Here is an 11,730-nt window from a genome sequence, read left to right as displayed (position 1 = left end):
AGTTTCTTTCCTATACATGAATATTTCAAGGTTATTTTGACAAAACAACAACACTTTCGTCAGCGTTTCTCACATTTGTGTCCTAAAATCTAATTATTCTGCAACAATTACAAGCAAAATTCTCTGATTGGGCACAGCAAATAAGATTTTACTAATGGAAATTCTTATTTCTCACTTAGGATAGGTGTCGCTATGATACTTCTGTTTCTCGTAAACAGAGAAGCATTATTTTAGAAAAATTAGGAGCTTTTTTCAGTCGTTATTTCAGTTAATAAATGATATTCAAGAATTGAAATGAACTTTTGCCACTACATTCTGAATAACTGTGAGTTTCTTCTATTGCACGATACATTAAATGATTATCAGAAATATACATCGAATCAAAGGGAATTTTAAGCACAAAAAGAAATTAGCGAAAATATAAAAGATGGCTTTTTAAAATTAATTTGTTATCTTTGAATTGCTTATTCGTATAACCAGATGCTGTTAACTTTTTGTCATTAATTATTTACATTATAAAGTAATGAATATTTTCAGCAGGCATTTTGTATTGATATTTTACAGACATATTGAAACTCTCTCGCTATAGCAGTAACGAAATGCCCTTCTCTTGTAGTACGATACGCCAATATTGGACATTCTCGTGGCAGAATTGCTTGAGGTTACTTGTTTCTCATCACGAACTGTATCTATAAACATGTGAAAGTTGATGCAATGGATACAATATGGAAATTTGTGGTAAGTATTAGCATCTGACAAAGTGAACGTAGATTGTTTGTTATCGAATTTTCATCATTGCTTAAAAATAAGATTAGATTGTACAAATTATAAAGTCACAATTATTATGTTGTTCTGTAACATTAAACAACATTACAAATTGATAAATTTAAACGTATAAGCGATAAGAAATTATTTTGTTTTATTTAGGTTTAAAATAAATCTTTTTGATGAAGATATATCCAAAATAATAATATCAGGGTTATAATTTTTTCATTATATTTTGACATTCTATGTACATTACTGTTTTAATATTAATCGTGCAGGTTCAACAAGAGTTGATTTATTGAACCTAAACTAAACACCAAATATGCACTCTGCTTATAACAAATTCATTTAGATTTCAGTTTGTATGATAAAGAGTTTAAATTGTTTTTATTTACATTGATAAAGGTGTATTTATGGAATTTGCAACTTTACATAATGCTTGTGTTATTTTTGCTGCTATAAAGTAACTTAATAACAATAAATTCATTTTAAGTGTTTATAATTACTATATATTTTTATAAAATAAATGTATACATTTTATACGTAAAGTTTAAATTCTTACAATTATTAAATAACATTTTGTTTTGTTTTGAATGATTCTTAATATTGTGCTGAAACATATCTAACTTACAATTATGAAACTTACAAAATGTAATAAAAAATATGAATTTGTACATTGTGCGTGCACGTTAATTTTCTAGTTGAACGGGGAGCAGCGGCACAATGGTAAGGACGTCTTCTCGCAATCAAATGATAGCGAGTATGAATCCTACTTAGTCGGAACCCTATTTCCCATTTGGCACACGTACTAATTAGAGTATGAAAGCGAACACGAAAATGATTTATATAATGTGTAAGAACTTGTAAGACAATATTGTTTAACAACATATATTAAAGCTTAACTAATTTTAAACGTTAACATATACATGTAATAGCAAAAACTGTTATTACCTCTTTATTATAACTGCTCCCTATGCCTTCGCTAAATGTTATCTCAATAATATCTTTGTTAGAAAAAAAACGCAGGGTTACATATAAATAAATATATATTGATAAATCTTTTAGTAAATAACACAAAAGACATAGCTATTATCATCTTTTGTCTTATTTACCAGGAATACCAGAAGACAAATGCCATCTAGTAAGGAACAATCAATAAAACACACACAATGTGTCAAATTGTCCGTGGTCTCCGCTCATTAAATGTTCCATTAACAAGAAAAGGAAATTAACGATGACAGGGAAATCGCTATGTATAAGACATAGAAGAATTGCCGTTCTGTGAAAAGATTTTTTGTGTGCTTTATTTACTTATACTTAGAATTATTTAGCTAAGAATCATTTAAACAGACATTTAGAATTAAGGGTATTGAAATATATCATATTTCGTTTTATTGCTTTGTCGACGTCACCAATACAAAAATTAAATTGTTTGTAAAATTCTATCTTAAATAAGTATACATCTTCAGTCTGTTTTTAAAATACAGATCTTGATTTTTTTTTTATAAAAAACCTGTTTTTAGAAAGACTCGTTCTTTAAATTGATTTAAATTGTTGATTAAATATGCTCTTATTCTATAAAAATATATGTGGTCAATCGTTACTACAATTGCAGAAGCCAAAAAGGAATAAAGTCTTTTTTCTGATAAAATATAAAAAATACTGAAGGAAGGAAAATAAATAATTATAAAAAATAATAATTTACCACATCATACATGCCTTGCTTCTTTTGTATCATGGAAAGCTGTCAATTAATTTAATTGCAATAAAATAATTGCATTGTGGACAATAAAATATAACAATTTAATCTCTTCATATATTTTTCATTATTTTTTTTATGCAGAAAGAACCCAATGAATTACTTGTTTTCTATAATTGATTGACACAGAAATATAAGCTATAATACCGAAACTTGTTTCAAATCATATTTACAATTAATTTATTGCCCTTTTTTCAAAACGTTAGTAAATGTTAACGTCAGCTATGTTTTCAATGTTATCAAAATATTAATGCAATTTCGCGCGATAGATCGAAATTTATGTATCTTGCCCTCTTTCCTCCAAAGACATTTACTGTATAAGTGGATATTTATGTGTCACAAAAATTTTGCGAATGTCAAAAAGTGGACTTTTTAGCGTTCGGAAATATTTGCAAAAATTTAATTTCTTGAATTTTTACTGTTTTTTTCTGATATCATTTATAAAGCAGGTACATTTTAAGAATATGCCGTTATTTTAATCGTTCTATTCAGTTGTTTAGTACTTTATTATCTATATAATTGTTTGAAATACACATCGTTAGTTTGATAAAGGACCTGATCACACATTTCTTTGTCATATTTTGAAACATTCTTTGTTATATGAAACCTATAAAGTTATTAACACATATTGTTTTGTTAGCACATTTGTAATTTGTTAAGACCAAACTTAAACAACAAGCAATGACAAAAATTAATCTCAGTACCTGAACACTCAAATTTATTCATGGAAGATGCTGTATGAAAACTGTTTTCAAATGATAGAAGAAATGATCAAATATTTGCGAAAATTTCAATTCGCAAAAATCGCAAATATTTCCACGTCGCAAAATTTTCCACTTATACATAATTTTAGATTTGTAAAATCAATACAATTTCTACTAAAAAGGATTTGAATATTTTAGTTACTTAAATATCAATAGACCGATAAAAATATGAAATAATGTTTGTATTTTAGCGAATTATATTGGCACTGTTAATTTGTAATGGGTTCGTTGATGGACTAATAGGACTTCGTCCTGCGGACCAAGCACCGCACAGGGATCACACACAAAAGCCGTATGTACTATAATTTTTGAAACCAATTAAGATTTTCCTATAAATGTTATCAGATATTGTATATGCTCCTGAAATAGATAAAGATATACGGTACATTTTGTAGCTAAATTAAAGTAAATATACGATTTTTTAAGCATTTCTTTCATAATTGAAATTCAAGTAATATTTATGTAAAATAGATCTTTATAATTTTGATTAATTGGAGAATACACTTGAAATAATAACATACCTAGATAATTACTTTCTATGGAAATTAGTTGCATAACTTTTATATTATATTTTTTATAATATAGAATATTTAATCATCTTAGACGGTTAACAAAAAAGGATCTTTACAAATTATACCGTATCTTCACCTCGAATATTATATGAACGTATAATCGATTTAAGGACTCTAATATGTCTAGCCTGTGGTAATTTATATGATAAACAGTTAATTTCATACAATCATTTACGAAAATGAAAGACTGACAAACAGAATATAATTGAATGTCTTATGCTAACGATGTTGCAAAATGGAATAATTATGTACCGGTTGCAGGAAATTCTGCAAGGAGTATGCAAATTGACTGGATATATATTTTTTTCTATAACGATATTACGGTTATTTTTCCGATAATTTACATAATGATGATGTGGTTACCTATTACAGATTTTTTGTTGCTTATCCTACATTTTGAGAATTTTTCAATGCTTTGTAAAAGGAAAGTATGAGAAAATATGAAAAATGACATTTTTGCTTAATAAAAACACATAAAACATTTGCTGAATATTACGGAATATATCAAATAAAATATAAAAAATGTAAATATCTAAGATGCATAAAATATGTTAAACCAATAAAGCCAATATATACAAATCTAATGAAATGTTTTATAAAAATGTATTTTTGTCTTACAATTGCAGTCCTAAGCCAGTGTCTCTAAAGCCATCACAATTTCACCATACACAATTATATTCACCACATGATCTCCCTGAGAATATTCACAATGCAACAATTATAGAAACAGCAGCACAACCCAAGAGAGGTAAGAAAAAAATATAATACCATTAGAATCATGGTATATAATTTGTGTTATCTCAAAAGTATTATTTAAGTTATGAAAACTACAAATTCCCTTTTATTCTCAAAAGCTCTTTTTTCATTTTTATTACAAAAATATAACGGTCTAATTTACAAAGGAAGCGATTTGGATTTAGCCCACAATGCTTCATAAAAAATTTGAACTATGTTTCGTTTATTATGAAAAGTATTGTTCCAATACTCAATTGTTTGAAAATATCAATTATTGCTTCACATTCTCTTTGTAAATATTAGATAAACATGTTTTGACTTCACACAAAGTAGATACGTTCAAAACCCTACACACTATAGATGATCGCAATATTAATATATATTGCCAGAAAAAGAAAAGACCAACTTTACTTTACCTGTAATAGGGAAGGCAGCTACCTTTTTATAGTTATTCATTCTTTTATTCAAATTAGACATATTCATTAAGATTTTTTATAGATTTCAATAAATTTCTGTGATTAAAATATTTTACTCAAGGATGAGCAGAGTATATTTTTAAATATTTTCCGATGTGTTTTGAACTGCGATTATTTGCTTAATCAATAGTACCATAAAAGAAACTTACTTGCTTAGTACTGGTTGGTTCCAGGAACGGATTCGAGAGTGTTTCAATAAGCTTATAGCTTCCAACACAATCGAACTAAAATAAATTGGTATAAACTAAACTAATAGTACCATAAACCTGTAACACATAACGATTATTAGAATAATTACGTCTTAAAAATCAAAGTTATATTGTAAGTACGCCGTAACTTTTGAAAGAAGTATTTTATAAAAATGTTAAAACAGTAAAATTATGTCGTTGTATAACAATAATTTATATTTTCCAATTTCAATTGAATTTTAGATGGGTGTCAGACTGTTCCATTACTCCGATGTTCATCCCAACTTTTAAGACATTCCCTTTTAAATGACACAAACGTGTGCAGGGACATAGAGGTAACTTTAATCATCGCTGTTTAAAAATATATCAAGTTTACGAAAGGAATAGAAAAAATACAGGCGACAAAAAATAAAAAATAAAAAAAAAGAACAGATATGAAAAAAAGAGATTCGCTGGTATTAAATGATCAATCACAAATTTCTCAGTTATGCTTAATATACTTTATATAAAATGTCAATACTCAAATCGAACTGCAAAGGATGGAAATAGAAAGATAAGATTCACAGTAATCTTTTAAATGTGTATGCAGCAAGAGAAATTTGCGTTATTAAAAACATAAAATAAACGCATCGCCAAATAGAACATAATTTATTTTAACTAATTCTTATTATATTTTTCAAGCAATATACAAGATGCATATTGGCAGCTCTGGAAGAATATGGAAGGCGAGAATATGTTACTGGTCTAGTAATGCTTGATGACCTTCATTCTGCAGCAAAACACGCATTCCGATGCCATGGAAACGAGTCAGCTATTGCTCATTTGAGGCATAGAATTTCAAAACGTAAGTTTTGGGTATTTTTTCACTGCCATTTTTTTTTAAAAAGGGATTCAATAGACTACATCATTTTTATCATTTTATCGTTTTTCTTTGAAGTTTTATTCTCAAACTCAAAATACTTGACATTTCAATTAATTTCGTTATGTCGGAAAAAAGCTTATATATCTTATGTTATAATGTTTCTTTGAAACTGACTATAAATAAAGATTATCTTATCCTAACATTTGCTCTTGATATATTCATTTATTTTGTTCTTCTCTTGAAAGTTTCTTAATGATTTTCTACCCTGTAAGAACAATAAAGTAAACTCCAAAATTTCTTTCTTAACAAACTTTCATAAAAATGCATGCTTTTAGTTATTTTAATGTGTAACTTATAATGCTAACTTAAACTCAACACCTCGCCAATTCGATTCAACTTTAAAACAATTAAGTAATAGAAAGAACATCGAAACACGAGGCTATCTGATCAGTACGAGGGGGCGTAGCCCCCGAGTATAAATCAGATTGCCGAATGTTTTGATGTTCTTTCTCTTTTGTATCATAGACAGACATAAAAACACGTTTCCTATTATCACAATAGGAAACCCCAGAAAAAAGTAACCAATGAACGAGCATCTGAATATGATATTCTGTCGCTTTCCTTTTCTCTATCGTCACAATAAGTAAACCCCAGCAAAAATAAGCCAATCATAGGGCATACTCTAGAGTGCGGGTAACTAATACCTGCACACCAATTAACGCGCTGTGCATATAAGTATACGATTTTACTCTGACACTTTTCAACAGAAAGGTCACCAAACTATGATACATTATTAAGTTATATCAAATATACTGCCCAAATGTGTTTTGATATTTTTAACTTTAGTTTAACAATATAATTGCCTTTGAACAAATGTCATAACAAAATGATATATTAATATGTTGCAGCTTTTCAACACTATGATGTATATAAGTTCTGCATATATGGCGGTAATTCGAAACAGTAACAATACCTATATAATTAAAGACCATGGGAAATGAATCACAAGAATTATCGCATTTCCGATTTTTCAATTTGTTCGCAGAAATATTTATGTCTTTATATACTTGTATTTATTGACAGTGACGCAGGCTATTAAAGGACAATTTCAATTTTCTACAAGAAAACACAAAATATTGAACTCACACTCAGTGAAACTCTCGTTCAATTGTTTTTTTTCCATTACAACAACTATTTCAAATATGTGTTCGACAATAAATAGTTGAATAAAATCATAAAAGTCGCATACCTCTAGATAGATCAAACTATATTTTTGAAAATCAAACTTCAGACAAATATACTAAGATTTAAAGAAAAGCAGAAAGATTCAAGATTGAAGTAATAATTTATGTGCGATTTATGACTGGTTTTGCAGCATTTATCACCAAATTTCTATTGCATGACTAACGCAGTAAGAGGGTTTTTTTTGCATAATTTGACATCTCTTTTTGTAATTCACGCGGATTGCAATGTGTAAATAATTTCTTTGTTTACATCAAAAAGAATTTACGAAATCTTCCACGAAAAAAAAACATGAATCTGGAAGTATGCTGCTTTAATATAAAATTCATATTTTAATTTTGTAAAATATATTCCTTAAAATCCTCACGTGACATTCGTGAGATACCAATCCTATAACAAAGACTATAAATCTATATCCTATGGAATATTATTAAAAAAATATAAACCGTTAAATATGTTGTTTCCATAATGTTATGGTAAAATGTTGAACAAGTTGTAAGATAAAATGCCTTAAAGGATAAGCATCGTATATTAATGGAATATCATTATCCGGAACAAACATATTATTTTGCTATTTTAAGAAGGATTTTCACTATTTAGTGCAATTACCATTCTCGCTTATAAAATTATACAAACACATTTCTTTCATAAAGGTATTTTAGGATCTTGTTTTCAAAATCTATACAATATTTAATTCTCCACAGACATTAGATATAATAGCTTTAGACACTTTTAATATTCTTTATATTGCTTTGAAAAGAAAGAAGACATTATTGTATTTTTCAGGAAACGGAGGCACGTGCTGCACTGAAGGAATACTTAACTGTTCAATACAAACATTCTTTAAAATGTCAACAAACAAAAGAGAGACATGCAGTCTTGTGAACTATTATGATGTTTGTATGATGGAAGTTTCAGATACGTGCCATTCCAGATTGTTTACATCATCATATCCTACGTTTGTTTCTCAATTGAAAAGACATTGCAAAGAAGGTTCGGAGAGAAGAAAACGATCAGCAATATTCAAAAGCGTTTTCTCTACTTTGACTTGAAAAAAAAATCATTTGCTTTTGCTTGGTAATTTCGCACATTTGATACATAAAAATCATAAATTATTATACAAAATTGTATCATATAAATTGATTATCTGCAATACTTTTCAAGGAAGATACATAATATAATATAAAGTGGTGTTTCTGTAACATACTTTTTACCCTAACATTCAATCAGTGGATGCTTAATTTCTTCTTTGATATGCTCTATCAATCGATGTGTTTTTCATGTTCGTGCTCTCACTATATTTTGTTGTTGACATTTATGTTTAGCTTTTTAAAACTTCCACTGTGTTGTTTACGTAAGGGGGTACCTTAAAAGTTTCCATTTGAGTGTTAGCTAATTATTTATCAAGGTTGTTAAAATCAACTCACATATCTACCGTTTTATTTATAAAAATTAAAAGCTTGAAACCATTAAGAACTTTGTCTTACATGATAATGTTAGTGACGCCCTTATATCCTTTTTTCTGTCATTTTATGCTCTGTAATGGGAAAATAATTGAATATTGAACTTCATAATAAACTACTATTTTAACAGAACTTTATAATTTTTGATACATATTATTCTCTATGAATTAATTTTTTGTATTTTGTATGTATTCTTTTATTCTTTAGTAGGATATATATAAAAAAAAACAGGGATTTGAAATTGAAATAACTCTTAGGTTTATGAAGAGAAATTCAATAACAAAGTCCTACGTGTTTAAAACAAAACTTTGTATCTCAAATTATATTTGGTATCGACTTTATCATGCTGAGATAGATCATAATACTTGTAGCCTTTGCAAGCAACTTGGTACTATACCAGTAACATCACCATAAGATGTTAAGTTTATACCAATTTATTTGAATTCGATAGTGTTGGAATCTATAAGCTTATTGAAACACTCTTGAACCTGTTCCTGGAAACAACCAGTACCAAGCAATGAGAGTTTCTTGCTCATAGAAACAACGGCATGCCCTACCTCTTTTGATTACAATTGACGGACCAAGTTGGAGACTCTATGACGGACAGTTCTTAAAGCCCTTTGGGACTGATTTGCCTTAATGTTCGTCTTCTGTCTTGCTTCGTCGGGTCCTTGTTGGTGATTTTCTTGTTGCCCTGTCTTCTTTTAAGACATTAAGTACTTTTGTTATGGTCATTGGGTTTCTTTTATATGTTTCTACATGATCATTGTTTTGTTTGGGGTCCTCATTTGCTCCTTGTCGCTGGTTCTTGTTGCTTGGTCGTGTGGGGGTTGCGTTAATTGAACGCCGCCTTTCCTTGTTGGTTGATCTTGTTTATCATATTTTGAACCCACGCGGTCAGCAATCCTTAAATAACTAGTCCGACGCATTTACCGTGGCCACACCGCCATTGAAGTTGTTTGATAGTCACACTTTAACTCTCTTTTAATAACAAGTAAATAAGATAAAATTTAAATGATTAAGCAGTCAACAGTTTAGCAGACGCCAATTTCCCAAACGTAAAAGTCTTTTCGAAAATATAAAAAGTTTTTTTTTCTGATCTGAAAAAACATGTTGATTTAAGAAAAAAGATACTGTCAACGGAACTGAGAAAATTAATTATCTGAAAATCTTAGACTATTAATTTACATATAAATTGAAGAGTTATCTAATTTGCATGTCTAGATATTTCAGTTATGCAAACTGCACATATGGCAACTTGCACGACTGTGGAAATAATGGTTTCAAGCAACGAAGAGTCAGATAAATCAGATAAATGAAAGAGTTGCAAGCAATTTACTACTTCATTTGCATTCGGAAGAAAATAAAAATACAAACATTTCAACTAAATATTCAGTCGAGAAGGTCTCAGTTTATGAAGACTAACTGTGCAATAATTAAATAAATCAATTATGCTCGAAATATACGTTTCTAAAGTTACACATTTTTTCATATTTTAAGCGCTTTTACATAATCTCATTTTAATAACTATAAAGAAGTGAGAGAAAAAGTTAATAAAAACAAATTTTCTTTAATTATAAAATAAGATATATTCTTTTAGTCGATATACCTTACTTTTTTGATTTTACGTATTAATTATAGTTTACAATATATTATTATTTTATTAGTAACCACCGATAAAATACTAAAGGGAACTGATTTAGACTTCATATACTCACTTGTGAAGATAATAAGAGGTCACTATCAAAGGCCCGTGTCTCTAACATTGATTCAATAGAATTATGGCCATTCTTTGCTGTAGCCATCTTCTTTTTTTCTTTTACTAACTTTCTTATTGAACATGATTCACAAAACATGTTACAATCTCCAAGATATACAACATAGTCATTATTTTCGACAATTATATAAATGATATAAACCTAAATGAATGTCAAAGAATGTGTGGCTTTGTGCTGACGAAGCATTATTATAATAGTTCTAGGTTATAAGCTGATTGTCCCGCTGTGCTAGTAAAAACATCACAGCTTTAATCAGAAACTTATCATCACGATCTGCCAGCTCCCGTGGAAACAATTACGCACGTTATTACTTTCCTCAACAAATAAACTCTCTATATAGATACTGATTCCTAATTTGCCAAGAACAAATAGAATAACGAATACTTTATGTTGTTATTAGTCCTTGCATGTAAGCGTTGAAGGTATTTTAAATTTTAACTTTTGATCGATACACAAATATCATGTGTATTTTCTAACAACTTGCATTACTTAAAAGTGCATGTTTATATCAGTTAGGCATCAGACATAGTTTATGCAATATCAATCACACCAAGTCTGCAACATTTTCAATTTAACCATTTTGATCTTTAGGGTCTGCTTTTTCTCTATTTTGTGAATAATTTCTTATAAATTTATAAAAAAAATATGTTTGCAAACAATAACATTTTTTTTCAGAAAGCATCGAATACATATCTATCTTTCCTTGACAATATGACAAATGTACAAATGCTATTATGCTTATATATTTCAACAATACCATAACATGTAAAATTATATATTCCTTTATAAAGAACAACTGATAATGTATTATTTTTGGTAGATTATAAGCATGTGAATATACATGCTTATGCTGTAAATAAAACGTACAAGGAAAATTGATTGCATTGTAAAAGGCAAACGAAACAAAATAGTCATACATGCAGAAAACAAAACAAAACAAACTATTACCTTTTGTAACTTTCAGAAACAAACACCATGTTACATTGAATGTGCTGCATTAAACGATTTATTGACAGACTTATTAAACAATCGATTGAAGAAATGTAGTTAATATCAAATTTCAGTTGTCAAAGAGTTAATCTATATTAGGTAATTTCCTGCAGGTATACAATATTGAGCTGTTTCA

At 28.5% G+C, this 11,730-nt stretch overlaps 1 protein-coding gene across 1 annotated transcript; it reads left to right on the top strand.

The window, feature by feature from the left end:
- The first annotated feature begins 578 nt into the window (after window positions 1–578).
- On the top strand, window positions 579–8,955 carry LOC132757206 (uncharacterized). Its single transcript, XM_060748414.1, has 6 exons — window positions 579–738; window positions 3,480–3,580; window positions 4,487–4,608; window positions 5,503–5,594; window positions 5,941–6,103; window positions 8,150–8,955. The coding sequence occupies exons 1-6, from the start codon at window positions 715–717 to the stop codon at window positions 8,413–8,415; spliced, it is 768 nt and encodes a 255-aa protein (XP_060604397.1). The 5' UTR covers window positions 579–714; the 3' UTR covers window positions 8,416–8,955.
- Window positions 8,956–11,730: the final 2,775 nt, after the last annotated feature.

This window comes from Ruditapes philippinarum, unplaced genomic scaffold (genome assembly GCF_026571515.1).
Source record: "Ruditapes philippinarum isolate M1 unplaced genomic scaffold, ASM2657151v2 ctg2153_1_1_1_1, whole genome shotgun sequence".
In the NCBI taxonomy this organism is placed as follows: domain Eukaryota; kingdom Metazoa; phylum Mollusca; class Bivalvia; order Venerida; family Veneridae; genus Ruditapes; species Ruditapes philippinarum.
The sequence above is the reverse complement of the archived record's forward strand: the minus strand, read 5'-3'. Positions and strand labels throughout refer to the sequence as shown.

Bases quoted from the DNA above. Each gene is read 5' to 3' on its own strand.
- LOC132757206 (XM_060748414.1), top strand. From the start codon at position 715: ATGGATACAATATGGAAATTTGTG. The intron at 4,609-5,502 runs GTAAGAAAAAAA...ATTGAATTTTAG, and splicing joins AGCAGCACAACCCAAGAGAG to ATGGGTGTCAGACTGTTCCA. The intron at 5,595-5,940 runs GTAACTTTAATC...ATATTTTTCAAG, and splicing joins ACGTGTGCAGGGACATAGAG to CAATATACAAGATGCATATT.